Raw genomic sequence first — 20,324 nt, forward strand, 5'->3', positions numbered from 1 at the left:
TTGGTTTTGAGATATTCCATCATCTGTGGATCTGAGAATTTCATCTGCTTCAGATCAGATTATTTTGTTTACTCATCCCACATCAGGGAAACTTACTTGTTAAGCCGCTCACTCTGGAAAACAAAAGAAAGTATTTACAACTACAAAACAAAATGTCTGTAATCCGGTATCACTGATAAATTTCCTGTATGCACCGTCATGTGGTGCAATCTGTGTGGTCCCGGAGTGGAGGTGTTTGTCCGCGGGTCGCTGAGCATGAGACACACAACAGGTAGCAGAGCAAGTAAGGAAGGCTGGAGCTAATTCCTGGTACCAGTATGATATCAACTGGACCTGCTAACTGAAAATTAAAGAATTGTTGATGCTTCTGTGACCCCACCCTCAACAACACAGTGTCATCCTGAATTTGTGCTGCAGCTGCTTCCTGCTGACATCATTGAAGACATGAGGTCTTTTCCTGCTGCACACACAAACACACATGACTCAACTTATTGAGAAAAAATCACAACAAATTAATATTTTAAGTACAAACAGCACAAAAATACATATGTGACCTTGTGTAAGAGTTTATGTTCATTCCATAAAGTCATATTTATTTATCTGTACAGTTTGCAGTCCCATGAATCCAACCCCACTCCCACCAGCACCACAACAAGCAGACACAAACTGATTCATTCTTCCCTTTTAGCTCATCATACTTAGAAAAAAATCCATCATTGTCAGGTTCCACCATCCAAGATGGTGAATCTAGGTTTGGATTACTCTTTGGACGGAGTCAGAGGCAAGTATCTACAGGTTTTCCAGTTTTGACTGAATCTAAAATCAAATAAATATTATTCCCATGAGAACAGATTAAGTCTTTCATTAATGATGAAGCTCTTTGAACTCTGATACCTGCTGTTCTAGTCTGGCTGGATACTGTCCATCAAACCCAGTCCTGTCGTTATGACAACAGAACAAACAGACACACTACATTATCTGGTATTGTGCTGAAATAAGTCAAGAAGGGCATGAGGCAGTTTTTAATTAAATGAGACATCTTGTACTTGTACTTGTGGTAATGACTTGATTCTCCAGGATTCTATGTTGACCAAGGCTTACGGCTGTAGTCATACAGTAGTACCACTACTAGTACCACAGAGTTTTGTCTGTGGTTACAGCTTTTGCTATAGTTGTTGTCTGGTTACCCTGGTTACAGCTGCGGCCACCCTTTTTGTCTGTGGTTACTTTGGTTACAGCTGTTGCTATAGTTGTTGTCTGGTTACCATGGTTACCCTTGCAGTTACCCTGGTTGCAGCTGTGGCCACCCTTTTTGTCTGTGGTTACTGTGGTTACAGCTGTTGCTATAGTTGTTCTCTGGTTACCATGGTTACCTTTGCAGTTACCCTGGTTACAGCTGTGGCCACCCTTTTTGTCTGCGCTTACTATGGTTACAGCTGTTGCTATAGTTGTTGTCTGGTTACCATGGTTACCCTTGCAGTTACCCTGGTTACAGCTGTGGCCACCCTTTTTGTCTGCGCTTACTATGGTTACAGCTGTTGCTATAGTTGTTGTCTGGTTACCATGGTTACCCTTGCAGTTACCCTGGTTGCAGCTGTGGCCACCCTTTTTGTCTGTGGTTACTGTGGTTACAGCTGTTGCTATAGTTGTTCTCTGGTTACCATGGTTACCTTTGCAGTTACCCTGGTTACAGCTGTGGCCACCCTTTTTGTCTGCGCTTACTATGGTTACAGCTGTTGCTATAGTTGTTGTCTGGTTACCATGGTTACCCTTGCAGTTACCCTGGTTGCAGCTGCGGCCACCCTTTTGTCTGTGGTTACTGTGGTTACAGCTGTTGCTATAGTTAGTGTCTGGTTACCATGGTTACCCTTACAGTTACCCTGGTTACAGTTGCGGCCACCCTTTTTGTCTGCAGTTACTGTGGTTACAGCTGTTGCTGTAGTTGTTGTCTGGTTGCCATGGTTACCCATGCAGTTTCCCCCGTTACAGCTCCGGCCATGCTTGTCACCTGGTGATTGTTGCTATGGTCTACAGTTACCACGACTACAGCTGTCTCTGACATTACTATGATGAGGGGGTGCACTGTAGGTAAACACCTGCCACTGAAGTGTATAATTAGTTCAACAGCATCATTAATGACCTCACAGTTTTTGCCTATTTACAAATCCAGCACAGTACTTTGACCTCTGACCTCTGATGTCCTGCTTGTGGAGCCGAAAGGAGCATTGCACTGCAGAGGGACCAGCACACCCTTCCTCTCCCCTCCCTCCCAGGACTTTATTGCCCTCCCCTGATGTGGGACAGGATGTCACCATGGCGACAGAATAAACAGACGATAACAAGCCCGCAGCAGTTCATAGCTTGAATCCTGTGTGCATGGTAGTGGAGAAGGGAGAGACAGAGGATACAAGACAGAGGACAGACAGGTAGGACCCTGCAGGACAGTGACTGTTTGTGTAAATATATTTAATGTGTTTAATGAAGCCTGAGCTGAGCGAGTGCTGCAGAGTCTGCTGCTCTTCATCTGCCTGGAGGGAAATGGACAAAGTGCAGAGACAGAAAACCTGTGGATGCTTTTATTTTTCTGTTTTAATTATTTTGGATTTATTTTAGGAAGACAAAATCTGTTGGTTCTGATGCCGAAACTTTACTACATGTGGCCATCAAACCACTGAACTATTATTGTTGTTTATTTATGACTGTGTTCCCACAGCAGTTACAGCACATGTCTTATTTTGTTGCAGTATTTTAAACAAAACAACACAAAAGCAGCAAATAAATCACGTTTTTTTTGTGTTTTATCTCAATGTTGATTGTGTTGTGCAAACTAAGATTTAAGTTAGTCCGCTCCCGTCATAGAAGTTCCTTATAATCGGTTGTTTTGAAATTGTAATAATATTGGGTGGCTGGAGTATTTTTAAAAGTAACAGCAATGTGTAACATTGGGTCACACCTCTGTGTGTGACCAGCAGTCAGTTCTGTACCTGAACACATCCTGCTGCTTTTGCTGCCCCTCCTACTTGCTGTAGATGTGAGACTGGCATCAGGAATCCTCTGAATCTGGATCCCATCCAGCCCCTAAACATAACACTGTGCTTTGACAACTAATCCCACTGTAACGTTTCACGTCAGCAAATATCTACACCTGGTGAACAACTGACCAGGATCAAGACAGGAACATTTCATAACACAGGACTGAACGTCTTTCTGATGGGACAGACTCCATTAAAAGACTGGTTCACATGTACCGAAGACTTAGGAAACTGACGTACAGTATTATGATCCACACAAGGCTGAGGTTTCACTTGAGTCTAAGATGTGTGACAGCTTAAACCCTCGGAGGGGTTGCGTCTCAGAGACCTGGATGGGGCAACACTCTGTCAGTCATGAAGAAAGCTGGTGTTTACCTCCATCAGTATTAGGATTGTTATTATTAGTATTAGGGTTCCTCACAGCAGAACCGGAAGATAGCTTCATCCGAAGTAACTGTCTTGTTTTAATTTAGATGAACAAATTCATGAGACATAAGATTAAATGTATTTTAAACAGGTTTGATATTTGACTAATTAGTTTCATGTGGTTAACCAAATAAATAGTTAATGCTTTGAGTCTATCACCTAGTGGAGACAGGCATAGACTGCTGGTTACGGTATCTACTTTGATCAAGTAAAGTTTTAAGTGAAATCACCTTTTCTTTTTTTCACCAACTGTGTCTCCAGAGTCACTAACCGTTTCATAGAATATCTTCAGCCCCGCCGACCAAGTCTTACAGCAGCTCTGATTGTTTTTTCCCAACAAGGCTTCATCAGGAGCTTCTTCTTGCAGCAGTTGGGTGTGGACCCTAAGAAGCTGACCCTCCCTGTCACTGTTCCATCTAAACTGAAAAAAAGAATCCAACCTGAATTGAAAATAACATAAACTCATATTCATGATGTGCTGTTTTGCAATGTGAGTCAGTGGGGATTGGTACATTGTTGGGGAAGAGGCTGAAAGAATTGGAACATTTTAATAAACCATGTAACTTGTATTTATGTGATGCAATGCACACACGTCTGATGTCGTTCAGGAAGTTTGTGTGTTCGCTCCAGCACATGAAAACTTAGAGGGAACATCGCTCCCTGTGTGTTGTGCCAGAATCCTGGAGCCTCTGTAACCATGACAATCACTGTGTGTGAACAAACCATGAGGTCACACCTCACACCCTGAGCAGCCAGTGTTTTTACAGGTTCTTCTGCACTGACGGTAGAACTCACTATATTACAGGGTGATATTTATCACAACTTCACCCTGAATCTGTATGCTTATATACTTATACCTATATATATATACTTCTTATGTATTTGCAGTGAGCACAGTTTGTATGCAAAACTTATTTTATAAAGTTTTTAAGTGCTGTTGCTCAATTTAAATTGATTCACATGATTGTTTTTCTTTTTTTGATTGTGTTGCAGATCATTTTCCCATCATGGCGGAGAGTGCAGACATGGACCAGCTCCTGACATCTTTTAAAAGGTTTGCTGTTCATGGAGACACAAAAGCATCAGGGAAGGAGCTTAACGGGAAGAACTGGGCCAAACTTTGTAAAGACTGCAAGATCACTGATGGCAAGAATGTCACCAGCACAGATGTGGACATTGTCTTCACTAAAGTCAAGTGAGTCTGCAACATCAGATATGCAACATGCATCTTGTGAATGAGTGTGTGAATGTCTTCCACAATATTGTATTTACAGTTATGTGCTCTATTTTTGGATTGCACAGATATTTGTAGAATAAATTTACATAATGCAGTTTTTATAATCTTATAACTCCAACTGCAGTGACGTTCATCAATGTTTGTGCACAGACAAAAGACATCCAGAATGATGACATACGAGGAGTTTCAGAGAGCTCTGGAGGAGCTGGCTCCAAAGAGGTTCAAAGGTCAAAGTAGAGAGGAGGCGCTGCAGTCCATCTTCAAACTAGTGGAAGGCAAAGAGCCCAGCAATGTGGGAGTAACGGTGAGACAAGACGTGGTGTGAAACCTCTGTGTTTGCTGTAGTTACAGTTTGAAGCTTGAATCACTTCGAGTGAGGATGTGGTTGCCAGGTTTGTACACAAGCCACAAAAATCTGCCAAAAGAACAAATCTAGGTATGAAACATTTTTAATCACATATTATATGACACATTAAAAAACTATACTTTTTTTAAAAACTATATTATGACACTTTTTTCACCATATATTGTACTATGATATGTTTTTTTTACGATACTATGGAATTTTTTTCATGAAACCTATACCAATATTTTTCATCTCAAACTATACTGTGCCACTTTTTTCATCAAACACTATGCCATAGCATTGTCATGAAAATATAATATCGTAAGACGCACAATGTCAATCCTTTTTTAATATTTTAAGCTTTTGCATTTGACTTTAATATCAACATAGTCAACATAATATTGATGATGAATATCTATATATCATATTGAATATGATTTTTTTTCAGAATCAGTGAAGGCAAAGGTCGAGACTGTTTATGTTCTCTTCTCTGTTTTTCTGTCAGAAAGTGGCAAAAGCGGGTGCGGTGGATCGTCTGACGGACACATCGCGCTATACAGGATCACACAAAGAACGCTTTGACGAGAGCGGAAAGGGCAAAGGTCGTGAGGGCCGTGAGGAGATTGTGGAGAACACCGGTTATGTGGGAGCGTACAAGCACGCTGGAACCTACGACAACAAGCTCAAGACCGAGAAATAGGATGGGAAGCTGCTGATCCTGACAGTAACCATGACAGTCCCTTCAGCTCTCAGTGGACCAAACCTCTTCATGTTAGAACTGTACAACTGTACAGAAACATGGATGCGACAAAGGTAATGCAGTTTAAAAAATATGTGCCAAACCTTCCCAACTGAATCGATTCACACGTCGCTCATATTTGACCCTGATCTGACAGTTAAAGCCACAGTAACCTAAAATGAAGCTCATTTGTTCCTCTAAAACTGACATGTTAAAACTTGTCGGCTCACAGGTTATGGAGCTGCTGTATGTCTGTCCTGCTGTACTCATCATCTGATCAATAACTAAACACACCATGTCTTTGATTATTCAGCCTACACAACAGCTTCAGTGTGTGTTGATGTCCAGTAAACTTTGTAGCAGCTTTTGCATAATCTTTATGTGTTTTTGACATGTTCTTTATCATCATGTCTCTGTTAAGCTCTGATGTTGATGATTATGTTGTATAAATAAAGGCAGAGATACAAGGATTCAAGGATTCTTGATTGTCATTCCAACATGAACCATGTACTGTATTAAATATTGCACTCAAGGTCTCCGTATTGTGTGTCTGTAAAACACAATAATTTAGGGTAAAATTAAAGTAATTTATAGTAGTAAGCATTAGGCATTAAAACATTAAAAATAAGACTTCAGCATTAATAAAAAAAATAAATAAAACAACCTGAATTGAACATTAGTTATCCTAAAAGATGTGTTTTCAGCTTCATTCTTGTCTGGTCTCAAATGTCAAAACATTGGTTCCTCTGATATGAATTCAGAAAAACTTTCTATTCTATCTGCAGACAATCAGTTCCCTGAAAAGCCATCGGCTCAGGTCACCTGCAGCCACGAGCAGCGCAGAAATAAAGCACTAGTTACAAAGTATCTAAAGGAACAGATGAAACAGGTGCAGCTGATGTGTTTGACTGGAGCCACAAACCACAAACTACAAACAAGCCTCTCATGCCTTTATTCTCCAAAGATGATTCTACAGAGGTAGATATTATTCCCTTTATTATAAAGAGGTTTATTACAAGATAAAACACAAAAAATATAGAATAAGTTAATTAATTACATTAATTGTGTTTCCAAATGTAACAGACAGAATATATAATGTACTGTATATACAGTATACACTATATATATATATACACTATATATAAAACTCCGATTGTCTGCAATAATTCACAGTAATTCCAATGTTTGCATTTGCAAGAGATAAGATGAAATAGATAATAGAAAAAAAGAACAACAAGCAGCAAAACCACAGAATGAATCACTTCATCACAATGAATTCTAGCTTTGTGGATCTTCCAGTGGACTGTGAACATTCATTCCTTTCTATAGGCACGTATCCAGTGTGCGCCCAACCTGGGTTTTATTTGCTGCCTGTGGTTATTTCAGGTTTTAAGTGAGGCCAAAAGGAAGAACTTTGGATTTTTGTGTCTTAATCTTCATGAGTGAGAAAGGTCGTACATTCACACCTACTGTACCGTAAAGTCAAAATCCACAAACATGTTGGAGAAGTAGAACCATAGTGTGGAGAAGAATAGACTTCCTGCCTGTCCCACAGGACAAAACTGTTTTCCTCTGAAGGTTTAGCTATGAATCAAGAGGTTCACCGTCAGTTACACTCAAGCCCAACACTACTAAGCATTTCCTACTAATCCGTGGTGGCACCAGCACCCCCAGTGAACTGACAGACATTTGGGTGGGTCCGATATCCATCCACCTCCAAACTGGGGAGCGCCACTCACTTTCACTGTGGTAGAGTCCAACCCCTACAGATCAGCAGTTCGAAATTATGGACCGGGTCCTTGATCGTGCACCTGGTCGCTGAACACCGACACCAGGTCTTTGACGCTGCCGGCCGAGCGAGGACTCTCTTCACACTGCTTCGTCCTATTCTTTATTTTCTTGGGGTTGGTGTTGAGACTCTTGGAGCGAAGCGTCGGGTACATCCTGTCCTCCCCCACCAACAGCAGCTCAGATAGCTCCTCCTTGGTACCTTGGTTACTGTCATCGGCCTCTCGCCCCTGCTTCTCTGTTTCTTTTGTCATCTTTGCCTCCAGTCGGGCCTTCTGCGCTTCATGCACATTGGCTTCGGGGGAAGGCTGGTAGATGTCCGAGTCCGGGTTCGTGTTGCATGGGGAGATCACGATGCCGATGCAGGACAGAGACTGAGGCGTCTCCTTCAGTCCTCTCACCTCCAGGGTGGAGCCACACTCTGAAAAGAGGAAATGCAGCCACAAATAGTCAGTAATCTTTAGAACCAATTCACAGCTATTCCAGTAGCAGCATCGTCCTTGTTCCGAAGCATGCAGAACTGTCTGATGTGCAGTACCCGGACTCAGCTGGACTCTCCTGTCGTTTCCATCCACGTCTCCGGACACAGAGTTCCTGTCGTCGTGCTCCAGCTGGTAGCGGTAGAGACTGCACCCGTCTGCGCTGTTGATGCTGCAGTGTCTCAGCAGAGCGGCCGACTTGCAGGGTGAAGATCCTCTTGACTGCATCTGCGCGAGCTCGGCTCGGTCGATGCCCACCAACTTCTCCAGGGCGTTCATCATCCGGCCAGAGCACTCCTCCAGCTGGGCCAGGCGCAGGTCCACCGTCTGCAGGGACGCCTTCATTGAGTGCTCCCTCTCGTTCACCTCCTCCAGCCGCATAGACATGTTCTCCACCCTGAACCCACACAAAAACACACTCCAGCTTCTGAGAACAAACAGCAACACAAACTACTGTCTGAACGTATCATCGTCTTCACTACTGCAGACTACTATTTACAATGTTTTTACACATTCAAACAGAGTTAATAGTAACAATCCGAGACTGTGTGTAACAGAAGGAAAGATGCCGACCTCTCTGCCGTGACTCGGATTCGCTCGTTGTTGGATGACTGCTCCTCGTCATCCTTCTCTCTGAAATACTCCTCCACACATTGCTCCTCAAACTCATAGAGGCTCCTCAGCTCGTCTGCACTCAGCATCAGCTCTGTGGAAACAAACGTGGCTTCTGAGCTTGTCTGACACAAGGAGCATGGTTTACTGTGAGAGAGGGGCTTACGGAGTCCTCGCTCCCGGCTCCGGTCATCCTGCTCCCCCTCCTGCCTCCGTCTGCAGTGGCAGCACAGCCGCTTAAGGAGGATGTAGATGTGGGGGAAGACGATAAGGGGCGGCGGGAGGATGGGGCGTTCGTGGAAGGTCATGATCAGCTGATAGCGCTGGAACTTCCACACTTGATTGGAGATGGACTTCACCTCGAAGAAGGTGTTGCTGTGAAGAAGGTTCTGCTCATTAAAACCCACAACTAATTTGAAAACAACTACTTTTATCCCACAAAGTAGAACTAATGGGTTAAGTCTAAATACTGAACATTTGATTTCGCTGCATTCATCTGAAGGTTTTTAAAATTCATGTAGTCAATGTCAAAGATCATGTTTTCATTCTTGAAATGAAACAGAAGTAAAGCAGGACACTGACTTGAAGACGGCAATGAGCAGGTTGACCAACAGGATGTTGGCGACCAGCAGGTAACAGGCCATGATGACTGGAGTGAGCCAGGCTCCCGGGATGCAGGGAGGAAGCTTCTTCCCGTCTTCATCGTACATGTTTTCTCCACATGGAGCTGGATCAACAAAACATTTCTAATCAACTCTGTACATTCATATATAATAACTTCTGTCTCTCGTCCTTTCTTGACCTGCTCACATAAATAATAATAATAATCTTTTAGCTTCTTCCAATTCGTGACTTTCTTTTGTTTCAAGCAGAACCTAAAGACTAAGTGTGTTTGACTGTGATTAGCTAATTTAAACAAATGAAGAAATACTTACGATTAATTTCCATCGCATAAACTGTGAAGTAAACAAGCACAGAAGCACATCAGTGAACGTAACCTTTCTCACACTTAAAGTTTCTTATACAATGTTAAAATGCTAACAGTCAGTTTCATGTACAGGCCTGATCACTGTTTTGCAATAATGTACATGTAGAATGTAATGTTACTATGTCTGTTACTAGTCAGTAAACTAAACATGAGTGTCATCAGCAAATAAAAGCATGAAGCCTTGTGGTGTTTGGAGGGTGAGGACTGACAGGAGTCTTACTATGAACTCTAGTCTTACGGTCTATGGAGTCAGCGAACACCTCTCCGTAGATCATCCAGTACGGCATATAGAAGATGTTTCGAGCCAGACGCCAAGTGGGTATCTCGTCTGGGTGGAGGATGGCCTGTCGAGCTACACCGAAACTCATCAGCACCACCAGCATGATGACCACGAAGTAGAGCATGTCGATCATCTACAAGACAAACAGGGGGACCATCACAGCTGTGTTAACGCTTTCCTATAGGTTTGTGACGTCAGCACAGGGTGTGGTACCATCTTCCCGATCATCATGACATAAGGGCCCAGGTACTTGTTGACCCCGAAGATGTCCAGGACTCGAATATACCAAAAGATGATGTCGACGCAGTAAATGACACGTCCGTAACCCATGTAGGGCTCGTTCTCCAGCCGCAGAAGGAGACCCAGCACAAAAACTGAGATGGCAGCCAGGTCAGTGATGTTCCAGTAATCCTCCAACCACACTTTGATCTTCTGCTTGAGCTTCCCTGGCTCCGACATCAGGATCTAAAGCAAGCAGGCAGAGAGGTGCCTTATAGAATAATCATAAACACACAGTATATGGTACATGACAGCAGTGCAGAGTAAACAAAAGGCTCAGGTTTAAAGGTTTTTCACTCTCCCATGGCCTCCCAGCAGGACCACTTGTATGTGGAAACAAAGATGGTGTCATCAGCGTAGAAATGGTTTCACCGGGTCATCGGCCACAGGTGTGTTTACCTGTCTGACTTTCTCCACCCCCAAAGTGATGATGTAAGAGATGACGATCCACTCCTGCAGCGATGGCCACCGCTCCATCTTCACCAAGATGATGTAGTTATACAACATCAGGTACACCAGGTATGAGATCTGACAGGTGACAGGTCAGCACACAATCAAATGTTTAAAAAGGGAAACACATGGGGAAAAAAGAAGGAGATGCAGGTAACAAGCAGTGGCTGTTCAGCTGTAGCCTGGAAGCAAGAAATATGATACTCTGTGTGTTCACACATCATCCTTTTCATTTGTCTGACCTATTGTAATTATCAATGAAGAACACATCTGGCTGAACAGAACCTGGCAGATCAGACCACTCCCAGCTCAGCTTAAAGTATTTATACTGGACCGACCATAGGCACTAAGCAATGTCTTGTACTGTGTGGAGTCTGGACTTAGAAGCAGATCATTTTGAACCTATTTTTTACGCAAAAATTGGCCAAATTGAGATGAGATCCACTCTTTAAATCCTTAAACACAACAACAACAACACCACCTGAGGTTGGGCCTTGGATGTGTGGGGCAGACAGACTGTCAGTCACTGTCACTGTCAGCACTGTCAGTGTAAATGCTGATCATCCCATTTTAAATCGATGAATGAAACATTTACTTGCCGTGTTGAACCAGAACTTGGTGAACGGAGCTGTGTAGAACTCGTAGATCTTCCTTCTTAAGGGAATCTTCCTTTGTTTCTTCTGGTTTTCTTCTTCGTCTCCTTTCTTTGATGTGGTGTCGATGTTAGAGACAGCGTCCTGAAATGAATTAGCCAAAGTGTTCGATGACCAGACCCAGCTGGGACTAGAGGCGAGGGTTATAAACACTAAGCTTCAACAACACCGGCTGATGATGAAATGAACCCTAGCAGTGCTTACCACCGTGGTGCTACTAACCACAACAAAGCGCCTCTGCTGGTTTGTACCTTGCCTGACTTGTCATCTTCTTTAGTTTTGCCTTCGTCGTGCTCTTTAGACGAATGATGTGAAGCTTCATCTCCGAGACGAAAATCCAGAAGAAGGATGGCAGGAGGGAAGATGATTCCTAGAATCACCTGCACCATGATGGACAATAGAAATAGATTGTAAATGACGTCATCATCAAACACACAAAGTAAGGACTGAGCTTCTGATGCAGTAAAGACTTTATCTGTGACATGTGTGTAACAGGAGCTGCTACCTTGAGGCTGTTGCTCTTGCCCATCCTCAGACAGCCCATCCACATATCAGTCAGCAGCATCTGGCTGCAAGTGTGAGCTATGAAGTCTCTGTGTTTGGCGGCTACCGCCAACTTCAGGCAGGTGGAGTTGCTCCAGTTCTTCAGCTCATAGGTCAGGAGCTTCATGGCCACCTGCTCATCGTGTTTGTAGGACTGATCCAGCAGCTCGTAGGCCAGCTGACCAAACTCCCTGTGGAGGATACAGAGATCAGATATGGACTTGTAAACACAGTCTCATACAGACCTAAATGGGATGGTGGTTCTGATGGACTCACTTGGAGTTGTTTTCCAGGTCCTGGTAAATATCATCCACCAGTTCGCTCTGGGACGACTCATGGGCCATGGCTTTGTAGAGCTTACAGGCCACCAGAGCTTTGGCCATTGCCTCCTCTCCGCGTTGCCACAGGAACAGTGCCATCTTCTGGCGCTTCATCAGCACGGCCCACACCATCAGCTCGTGGAAGGGGTACTGAAACCTGCTGACCTCTGGGTCGTCCACGTCGATGTCCACCTCCTCCTCCTTCTTCTTGATCTTCTTTCCTTTTCCTTTGGACCGGGGCTCATCGTCCTGCAGCAGGAGTCCATAACGTGTCAGGAAGTGTCTGTTACAAAAAACAGTGGAATCCTGGATAACTTACCTCCATGCCGAGAAGCTTCAGGGCTTTAGGCTGCAAGAGAAAAGCTTTGATTCGTAATAGATCCACTGGATCAGTTGATGCCGTGGTTATTAGAGTTTGCTTACTCTCTTGAGGCCATAAAGGTTGTTGTACAGTGTGCGAAAGCTCTTCCTTGTGTACTTGCAACGGTATGCTCCCCCCATCAGGAACTCCACCACCAGTCCAATGTCAATCAATGTGATCTGGTAATCTGGAGGCAGATTCCCCTGAAACACACAGGATATGAAGACAGATTATGATTTTACAGCTTCCATCAAACATCTCATGAGCCAGAACCAGTTGCAGGTCTACATATGCAATAACTGATGACAACATTTGGACTGATTGTCTCAGGTTCCTGACTATTGACCTAATGGAAATGTAACTTGAAGCATAGCACTCACCTTTTTCACGTCTCTGACCACAAAGTGCAGCGTGTTGGCTGGTCCCAACTTCTGCAGAACAGCAAAGAAGAAGAGAGAAAATGTAGGTGAACCGGGTTTTACTGTCAGAGTGAACACATCTGTCTTAATAAATGGATTGTGACCATGAGGGAAGAAGCTAAAGATGGAACCGGTGACACACAGACGGCAGCAGAGAGCTTCACTTTGATCTGACAATAATGTGACTTTGGATGTTTTAAGAGCTTTTGATTTTAGGGAAGCAGATTAAGATTAGAGAGCAGTGATGGATGCTAAGCCTCAGATAAACATGGCAATGAGGCAGAGGAGGCTGCAGCACAAAGCTTTTGTTTTTAAATGTTTCATGCTATCGTTTAACTGGATGAATAAAGCAGAGTCCAACAGGTCATGAAGCGTCAGTTCCAGGTTTCTTGACTTGACTAGAGGAAGGAAAACATTGCAGCCTCTTAGAACTAATTAGTGATCACCATCAGTCATTGCCATCTGTGGTATTGAGTAACCATACAGACATCAACCTCTGTACCAACAGAGGATAAAGGGGCAGAGCTACGTCTGCAAGGAAATACCCTCAGGCAGCGTGTGATGGTACAGTAGGTGCTTCAGGTGAGACTCACCGTGTTGTAAAGTTCCTCCAGACGAGGGATCGTGAGGAAGTGGTGGATGTTGACGCCGTTCTCAATCAGCAACTTAACAAAGTCCACTCTGTCCAACACCAGCGCGTCCATCATGGCCTGCTCCAGGGAGTTCACCTGCATCAAATTACAGTATGGCCATCAGCATCTGTATCAGGATGCCGCGACCCTCATAAAGCTGTGTGTTTACCCAATTGAGCAGTTCCAGTTTCCTGGGGTCGGTCTCCTCAGCCTGTTCGGGTTTCGCTTTGCCTCCTTTTCCTTTCTTCCCCCTGAGCTTTGCTTTCCCTCCGTGTTGGGCTGCTGGGCTTTTGGGTCGGTCGGTGGCTGAAGCACTGACGGGCTGCAAAAAGATGGATGAAATGGAAAAGCCATCGTCCAAGAGTAACGGGTCCAGGCAGAATCAAGGAGCTGCCTAACGTCTGCTTCCTCCAGACGGCACCTTCCTCCTTTTCTGCTGCTGGTCATTTACTGGCAGCGTTCCCAGTTCTTATCTGAACCCGAGGTCATGTTTGTCAACCGAGGGACCAACTCACGGGCCAATGGTGTCCACACACGAAGATCTGACTGCGAGCGATGTCCACTCTGTTCCAGGCCAGAGCTAAACTCAGCTGGTCAGAGGCCGACGCATTCGTTCCTGGAATCACAACACACACAGCAACAGTCGGCCGGGGGTCAAGCTCAGGCTGCAAATGTGAGGTGTGTCAGTACCTTTAAGCAAGGCAGTCAGGATGGACATCTCAATGTCCTGCTGTCCCTCTGAGCCCATCCTGAAAACTGTGATCTACACACAAACATGTCCATGTTAACATCAGGCAGGCTACAGAGAGGCTGGTGTGACATAATACCCACAATGCATTACAACAGAGCCATTCAAGTATGCGCTTATTTTATGGGGAGATCCCTTTGGTACAAAAGCATAAGCAGCTGCTGATGAAGGGTCGCTCTTCTTTGGGCTGTGAACCCTCCAGCGAAGCTTCTCCCCCTGCAACACACCAAGCTGGGGATTCGTTTTCTATAAACACTGGAACCTGCTGCTCTTTAAGAAGCACCAACAGTCTCATGTCACGACATCTGAACCTGCAGAAAAGCATTTTAATCTGACAACAAACCATTTTAAGGGAATTGATGTTTTTTTTTACATATGGACAGTCTGTTGCTGCAGCTGTTGTCAGAGTGAAGAGGAGAGGATTGTGGGATTACATAAATGGTGGAGGGTCACAGAACAATCCATTAAAGGCAGTAGTTGAAGGTCAAAGGTCAAACCGTCATCATCATGTTAATGTCACAGTGCTTTTATGGTCACGGACATGGAGCGGTACTGAGTCCAACCCACCAGAGCTTTCTTCTTCATGCACTCCATCACCATGAGGTAGATCTGCTGCGCTTGGCTGCGGCTGTAGTTGAAGGTTTTCTGGATGGTGACCATCAGCTGATCTCTGACGCTGTCACCCACCAACCTGTGGATAAAAGCACCGTGACAGTAGACAAAGTCACACACTGGACTAATCTGAACACGAGCCCAATAATTTGATTCTGATTAACTTCCTGCTGGTTTCTAATAATTGTTCTCCTAGAACCCTGGGACCCAGACCCAGGTCTTGTGACTGACCCATCGTCATCACAGTATCTGTGAGCGAAGGACAGGATGTCGGAGGCTCGACCGCTGCCGTCACAGACCACAACAGGGACCGGAGGATCCTCCTTTAGACTCTCCATCACGATGGAGATGACGTTGGGACCTCCCTCCAGGATCAGACACACCACCGGGACTCCCTGGCCCAGACCTGGCACAGAGAAGACAGACGTGAGAGGGAGGAGTGGGAGCTGCTGGACGGGACCACTCTGTTGTTCCCCTGGTTCCTCTGCGGCAGAGAGGTGACGGCTGAGCCTCCCGTTGCTGTCCCTGCCTTGCACTCAGCTCCAGGCATAGGATGACAAAGGGAAACCCACAGGTCACATGTGTGGCCACATGATGAGATGAGGCCTGATGGGGAAAGGCAGGAGTGGAGTGAAGCGCTTAGTGCTGCTCATCTCTATGTTCTACGGTTTCTCTTGTTTCTACTGATTTTGCTGGTTAAGTACTGACTTGGATTCTGGGATTGTGGATTGGAGCTTTGTGACTCCGGTGCAATCGCTCCGTCAAGTCTGTGTTTTATTCACTGAACACTTCATCTGGGACATTTCCAACCTTCAGTGACATTTGATGTCGTTCCCTTACATCTAAGTATCACCTGGACTCTGGCGATCTTGGATGTGTTTGAATGGACCTAGTTGGCTCTTTCACTCACGTGTGTTGATTTTCTGCAAAGCGATGTGTTTCTCCAGTTGTCGGCGGAGGCGGACTTCAGCCCCGTACTTCCCCGTGGTCCCATTATCGGCCAGGATGAAGTGGGAGTGGCTGCTGTTCAGCACTGTCAGCTTGCTGAGTGGGTTGGACATGGTCTGATACGGCCGGGTCACCTGAGAACAACCAAGGTTACTGATGGAGGAGGAGGCAAAGATCCCAGGGAGGAGTGAGAGCCTCTGCATCTTACAGGTCATGTTCGGTCCAGGCTGTAGGCTTTTATCTATACATCACACTCTACTGTAAGTCTCTAGAACCACCTAGCAGCGTCCTTTGTCAGGGTGACACAGTACTGTAGTATCCTTCTCCTCACTTTAAAGCTCCTAATGATCAGCTCCATCTTGTCTTCCAGACCTTATAGCTCTACTACTGCTCTACTGGTTCTTAAGGTTCTACATGTAGGATGGAGGCAGAGCCTTTAGCTACCAAGCTCCTCTGTGGAACCAGCTCCAGGTCAGTTCTAGAAGCAGACACTCTCTATTTTAGGACCAGACCTAAAACCTTCCTTTGTGATGAAGCTGATAGTCAGAGATGATTCAGGTCACTAGGAACCATCATCATCATCACCATCATCAGCTGCTACAGACTCAGATGCTGGACATCTTCCCTAAACGTTCTGCCTTCTACCAACTGATATTGAGGTAGGTCATGACCTTAGTAGCTCCTCTTGTTGTTCTCTCTCTCTCTCTGGACCTTCAGTTCACTCATCTTCAGTTCTTCAGTCTTCAGTTCACTTACATCTCTCCCGATCAGGTCTTCTTTGTTCTCTACGATCCCCCATGGTGCAATGCCAATAGCACAGACCTTCCCTCTGGATTTTGATGAATGATCTTTCAGAGCGTCTCCAACGTGGCGGATCACACCTAAAACATCACAAAGTTTAGGATCCAGCTCATGAAGCTGAAACCTCATACTCATCATCATCGTCATCATCATCATTCATTATAGAAAACAGTACTTACTAATAAAAAACATGATTGTGTCTAAGCTGAAGCTCCACAGGACAAAGCTCTGTTGAATCGTGTTACTTAGGGTTTCATCAGTGCCAGACCAGCGGGTTCTGTACCTGTACTGACTCCTCCGGTGAAGATCCAGGCACCTGTGGTCACAGCTGCTTTGATGAGGCCTTTTCCAAAAACCTGCTTCAGTTTCGGGGGCAGGTCAAAGTTCTGCAGGCCTCCATGGACAGAGATGAGCAGCGTAGGAAGCTCCAGCTGCCAGTCTTTTACCATCAGGTGGAGCAGAGCGTCTGGTTTGGAGTCGTAGGAGACTCTGATGTACTGCAGGACCAAGAATGGTTTTCAGTGACTCTGCCTTCATCTGTGATGAAGCTTTTAATTGCAGAATATCGTACCACGGCCTTGTTGACGTGTCCTCCTCCCTGGAACTCGATGACTCCGTAGGTGTCGGTGGAGAAGGTCTGGGTGTGTTTGAGGGCACTCCATCTCTCAGGAGGATGGACCTCCAGCTGGACCAGTGGGGCCTCCTCCTCTCTGGCCCCTGGAGGGATGGTGTGTTGAGCCACCAACTTACCACAACCACACCTGAGCAGCAGACGTGTGGATCAGGAGGTGAAGCACTAACGAGACCATTCAGCGTGTACTCATTAATGGACAGGGAATCAACGGTACCTGCTCGGGTCTTTGCTGGGAATAATCTGGATGCATTCTCTCTTCTGGAACGTTTTCTCAATCCACGCTCTCTGAATCTAAGGACAGACACAGACATTAATCCAGATGTTGAGGCTGCTGTTCATCAACGACAAAACATGAGCTATGAATCCTCTTGCACTGACAGCATATTGATTGTCCTGGTGGTTAGTCTGATAAATGGTTGACAGAAGCACCTCTACACACAGGACGTCACTGTCATTACAATCAGCTGCAGCTCTGAACATGCATCTGGCTAATTACTAGAGAGTGGAGCTTTGCATGTCTTTGTTCGACAAATCCTCTTATGTTCTCTAATCCTGACAAACACAGACGTGCCCTGCAGACGTGTGTTCAAACCCGCCCACCGCTGAACACGACGGCTCTGCTGTGTGTTGCTGTGAGCCACTGCAGCACTTTGTGAAATTCCTGCTCTCAGGATGATGGAGGATTAATGTCTGCCAGTGAAACGAGCCTCAATGTTATTGTCTTTTTCACGTGAGTGAAGATTCAACGTCATCACCATCACTATGCCTCAGCTCACTGCTGCCTTCCCATCAGCTCTGTGTAGAAATGAATCAGAGGAGCCTGATCATTCACAGGAGGAACCTCTGTGGTTGTTTGTTTCAGTTCTGTTCATGAACCAGGCTGAGCCAGGAGACAGAATGGATCCACCGCCTCCGGACACTCGGGTCTGGCTTTAGCCTTTCACAAAGCTCTGAGATGAAGCATCATCATCTTCATTATCATCACCACCATGTAGAAGAGGTGGTGGCTGAGCAGACGTTTGACCTGCAACAAACGTTTGAACTTAAAAGACAGACCTGGACTAAACCTGCAGCTCTGTGTTTGTGTGAGCAACACGAGGCACAGTCTCATTCATCAGAGGTGGGACCAGGTTCTGGTCCCATGTTTTCCCATGAGCAGGAGGTGGACACACTAGTCCTAGCATTCATTCAGATTTCTGTCATGTAATGTAAAAAAAACCACAACAATTCCTTAAAATCGGCTTCATGCTCTCGGGTTAGTTACTGTTTTAGACCTCTGCTTCTATGAAATCCACTTTTCATGTTAAATTCAGATATTTGTTACATCAACAGACAATAAGACCAATAATAGACATGTTTCGGGAACGAAAGTCAGATTAAAAAATTATCAACTTCTAGGGCATGATAACATGTAAAAGAAACAAATGGGAGATTTTCAAGGTATTAAACTAAATTTATGTGACTAAGCAGTCTTTTATTTTGACACAGACAGGAAGTAGACCTGTTTGAACAGAACCAGTACAAAATAATTAATGTAATTAATAAAACCATCCATGGCATATTTTAAGATTCACTTATGAATGAACTTCCTGTGAAAAGTTTGATTCTGAACCCCTGAAGGTTCTGATGGGGCCTATAAGACTCATATACTTAATATAAAGGTAATGTTTCTTCTTCAGAGACTTATATCTGTGGCGTATTGAGGTTGTTTCTTTATTCTCTCCTGACGCAGGATGTAGCAGTGTTTGCCTCCTGCTGCTAAGGAGTCTGAGAACAAAGCAACAAACTAGCCTTAAACAGCAGATTTGGTTTTAAGCAGGTTTAAATTAGGCCGGTACCAGAGGGTACAGTAGTGTTTGAGTGGTGGCGTGAAGACAGCTGCTACTGTGCCTGTCTGACCACAGAGTGGCCACAAGAGGGCGCCTCTCATGGAGCATCTGCAGCATCTGACCCAGAGACGGGAAGATGACGGGACCTTCAGCAAGCTGGCCCACGGCCCGCTCAAACGGTCCAGAAGCTGGAAGCTCCTCCAGTAAGTTTTATTGGAGGACTTGATGTTTCAGTCATCACTGATTAAAATTAGTTTTAGAGAAACGGACGCAGGTTTAAACAATGTTTTACAGGCAGAGGATTTACGACACAAGCCAACACTCATCAAAAGACACGAGTCCTAAACGTTAACGCTCTAAGAAGCTGTCTGGGACCTGGCTCTGAGTTCTGATTTGTTTGGGCCCAGTTTCCTTTGGAGTCCTGTTCCACACAAGTCTGGGCTGAGTTTCTGCTGCTCTGACTTATTCCTAGTGTAGTGTTTATTGTTTCCAGCTGTCAATCAGGCTCCTGGAAACGACAGGTAGATCCATCCTATCATCCGTTGACACACTCACCGACCTCTAACAACTTTGTTGATGGAAGCAGCTTCACTGGACCTGGTCAGGGAAGTCTGCTGCCGGACCGGTCCCTGCAGGCCAGTGGCTCCGTCTTACCTTCTGGGAGCCTGACGACGTGCTGCGCTTGATGGACGAGCGTTTGACGGAGCCGTTGGTGCCTCTCCTTCCCCGGCCGTCCATGCTGTCCCCACGTCCTCCTCCTGTTCCTCTCTGCTCTGTCTGCGCTGCTTGTGACAGCCAGAGTCCTCGTCCTCCCCTGTAATCAGGATTAGTGGACGCTGCTGAGGACAGGGGAGGCTGGTGGGCTTTAATGGATGGAGATTTAATAAATGGAGATTGGAGGTAAATCTGCTCCCAAAACCACTTTCAACACACAGATATTGTTATTTATTCTTTTCTGCTGCCGTTTGGATTAAAACCACTGATGGCTTCAGTGAAATTAAAGGTCTATCATCTCCACAGCTGTGCTCTTACAGTATAGTGGTGGCACACATGGAACCGGGCTCCCAGCTCCCTCTGCTGGTTTTAGTAACGCTTCACACAGACTCATCACATGCTACAGATTATTTGACTTTTAATCGCCGGCGGACGTCCGGATGTGGCCAGTAGC

The 20,324-nt window shown here is 45.2% G+C and overlaps 2 protein-coding genes across 4 annotated transcripts; one reads left to right on the forward strand and one right to left on the reverse strand.

The window, feature by feature from the left end:
- Positions 1-2,272: 2,272 nt before the first annotated feature.
- Positions 2,273-6,250, forward strand: tppp3 (tubulin polymerization-promoting protein family member 3). 2 transcript variants are annotated; one of them, XM_029144730.3, is made up of 4 exons: positions 2,273-2,426; positions 4,452-4,653; positions 4,846-4,999; positions 5,547-6,250. In XM_029144730.3, exons 2-4 carry the CDS (start codon positions 4,466-4,468, stop codon positions 5,739-5,741), a joined length of 537 nt encoding a protein of 178 aa, XP_029000563.1. In that variant the 5' UTR covers positions 2,273-2,426; positions 4,452-4,465; the 3' UTR covers positions 5,742-6,250. The 2 variants fall into 2 exon arrangements, with proteins under 2 accessions (XP_029000563.1, XP_040925997.1); XM_041070063.2 differs by lacking the exon at positions 2,273-2,426 and adding an exon at positions 3,614-3,948.
- A 55-nt stretch (positions 6,251-6,305) lies between these two features.
- On the reverse strand, positions 6,306-20,307 carry LOC114852386 (transient receptor potential cation channel subfamily M member 1-like). Of its 2 annotated transcripts, none has more exons than XM_041070062.2 (28): positions 19,811-20,307; positions 17,542-17,618; positions 17,265-17,454; positions 16,977-17,190; positions 16,649-16,773; positions 15,855-16,026; positions 15,176-15,350; positions 14,900-15,023; positions 14,275-14,347; positions 14,100-14,200; positions 13,754-13,906; positions 13,546-13,680; positions 12,914-12,964; positions 12,596-12,736; positions 12,492-12,521; positions 12,129-12,421; positions 11,815-12,043; positions 11,561-11,689; positions 11,256-11,393; positions 10,606-10,734; positions 10,141-10,392; positions 9,886-10,060; positions 9,595-9,615; positions 9,242-9,386; positions 8,826-9,034; positions 8,621-8,753; positions 8,107-8,444; positions 6,306-7,989 (listed from the first exon to the last, which is right to left on the reverse strand). In XM_041070062.2, the coding sequence occupies exons 1-28, from the start codon at positions 19,892-19,894 to the stop codon at positions 7,565-7,567; spliced, it is 4,461 nt and encodes a 1,486-aa protein (XP_040925996.1). In that variant the 5' UTR covers positions 19,895-20,307; the 3' UTR covers positions 6,306-7,564. The 2 variants fall into 2 exon arrangements, with proteins under 2 accessions (XP_040925996.1, XP_055363429.1); XM_055507454.1 differs by having other exon boundaries at positions 9,868-10,060.
- Between the last annotated feature and the right edge of the window lie 17 nt (positions 20,308-20,324).

The sequence above is a fragment of the Betta splendens genome, chromosome 3, assembly GCF_900634795.4.
Source record: "Betta splendens chromosome 3, fBetSpl5.4, whole genome shotgun sequence".
Taxonomy (NCBI): Eukaryota; Metazoa; Chordata; class Actinopteri; order Anabantiformes; family Osphronemidae; genus Betta; species Betta splendens.

Bases quoted from the DNA above. Each gene is read 5' to 3' on its own strand.
- LOC114852386 (XM_055507454.1), bottom strand. From the start codon at position 19,894: ATGGACGGCCGGGGAAGGAGAGGCACCAACGGCTCCGTCAAACGCTCG. The intron at 12,737-12,913 runs GTGAGTGCTATG...TGTGTGTTTCAG, and splicing joins TGGTCAGAGACGTGAAAAAG to GGGAATCTGCCTCCAGATTA. The intron at 9,616-9,867 runs GTAAGACTCCTG...TTTACTTCACAG, and splicing joins CCGTAAGACTAGAGTTCATA to TTTATGCGATGGAAATTAAT.
- tppp3 (XM_029144730.3), top strand. From the start codon at position 4,466: ATGGCGGAGAGTGCAGACATGGACCAGCTCCTGACATCTTTTAAAAGG. The intron at 4,654-4,845 runs GTGAGTCTGCAA...GTTTGTGCACAG, and splicing joins ATTGTCTTCACTAAAGTCAA to ACAAAAGACATCCAGAATGA. The intron at 5,000-5,546 runs GTGAGACAAGAC...TTTTTCTGTCAG, and splicing joins CCAGCAATGTGGGAGTAACG to AAAGTGGCAAAAGCGGGTGC.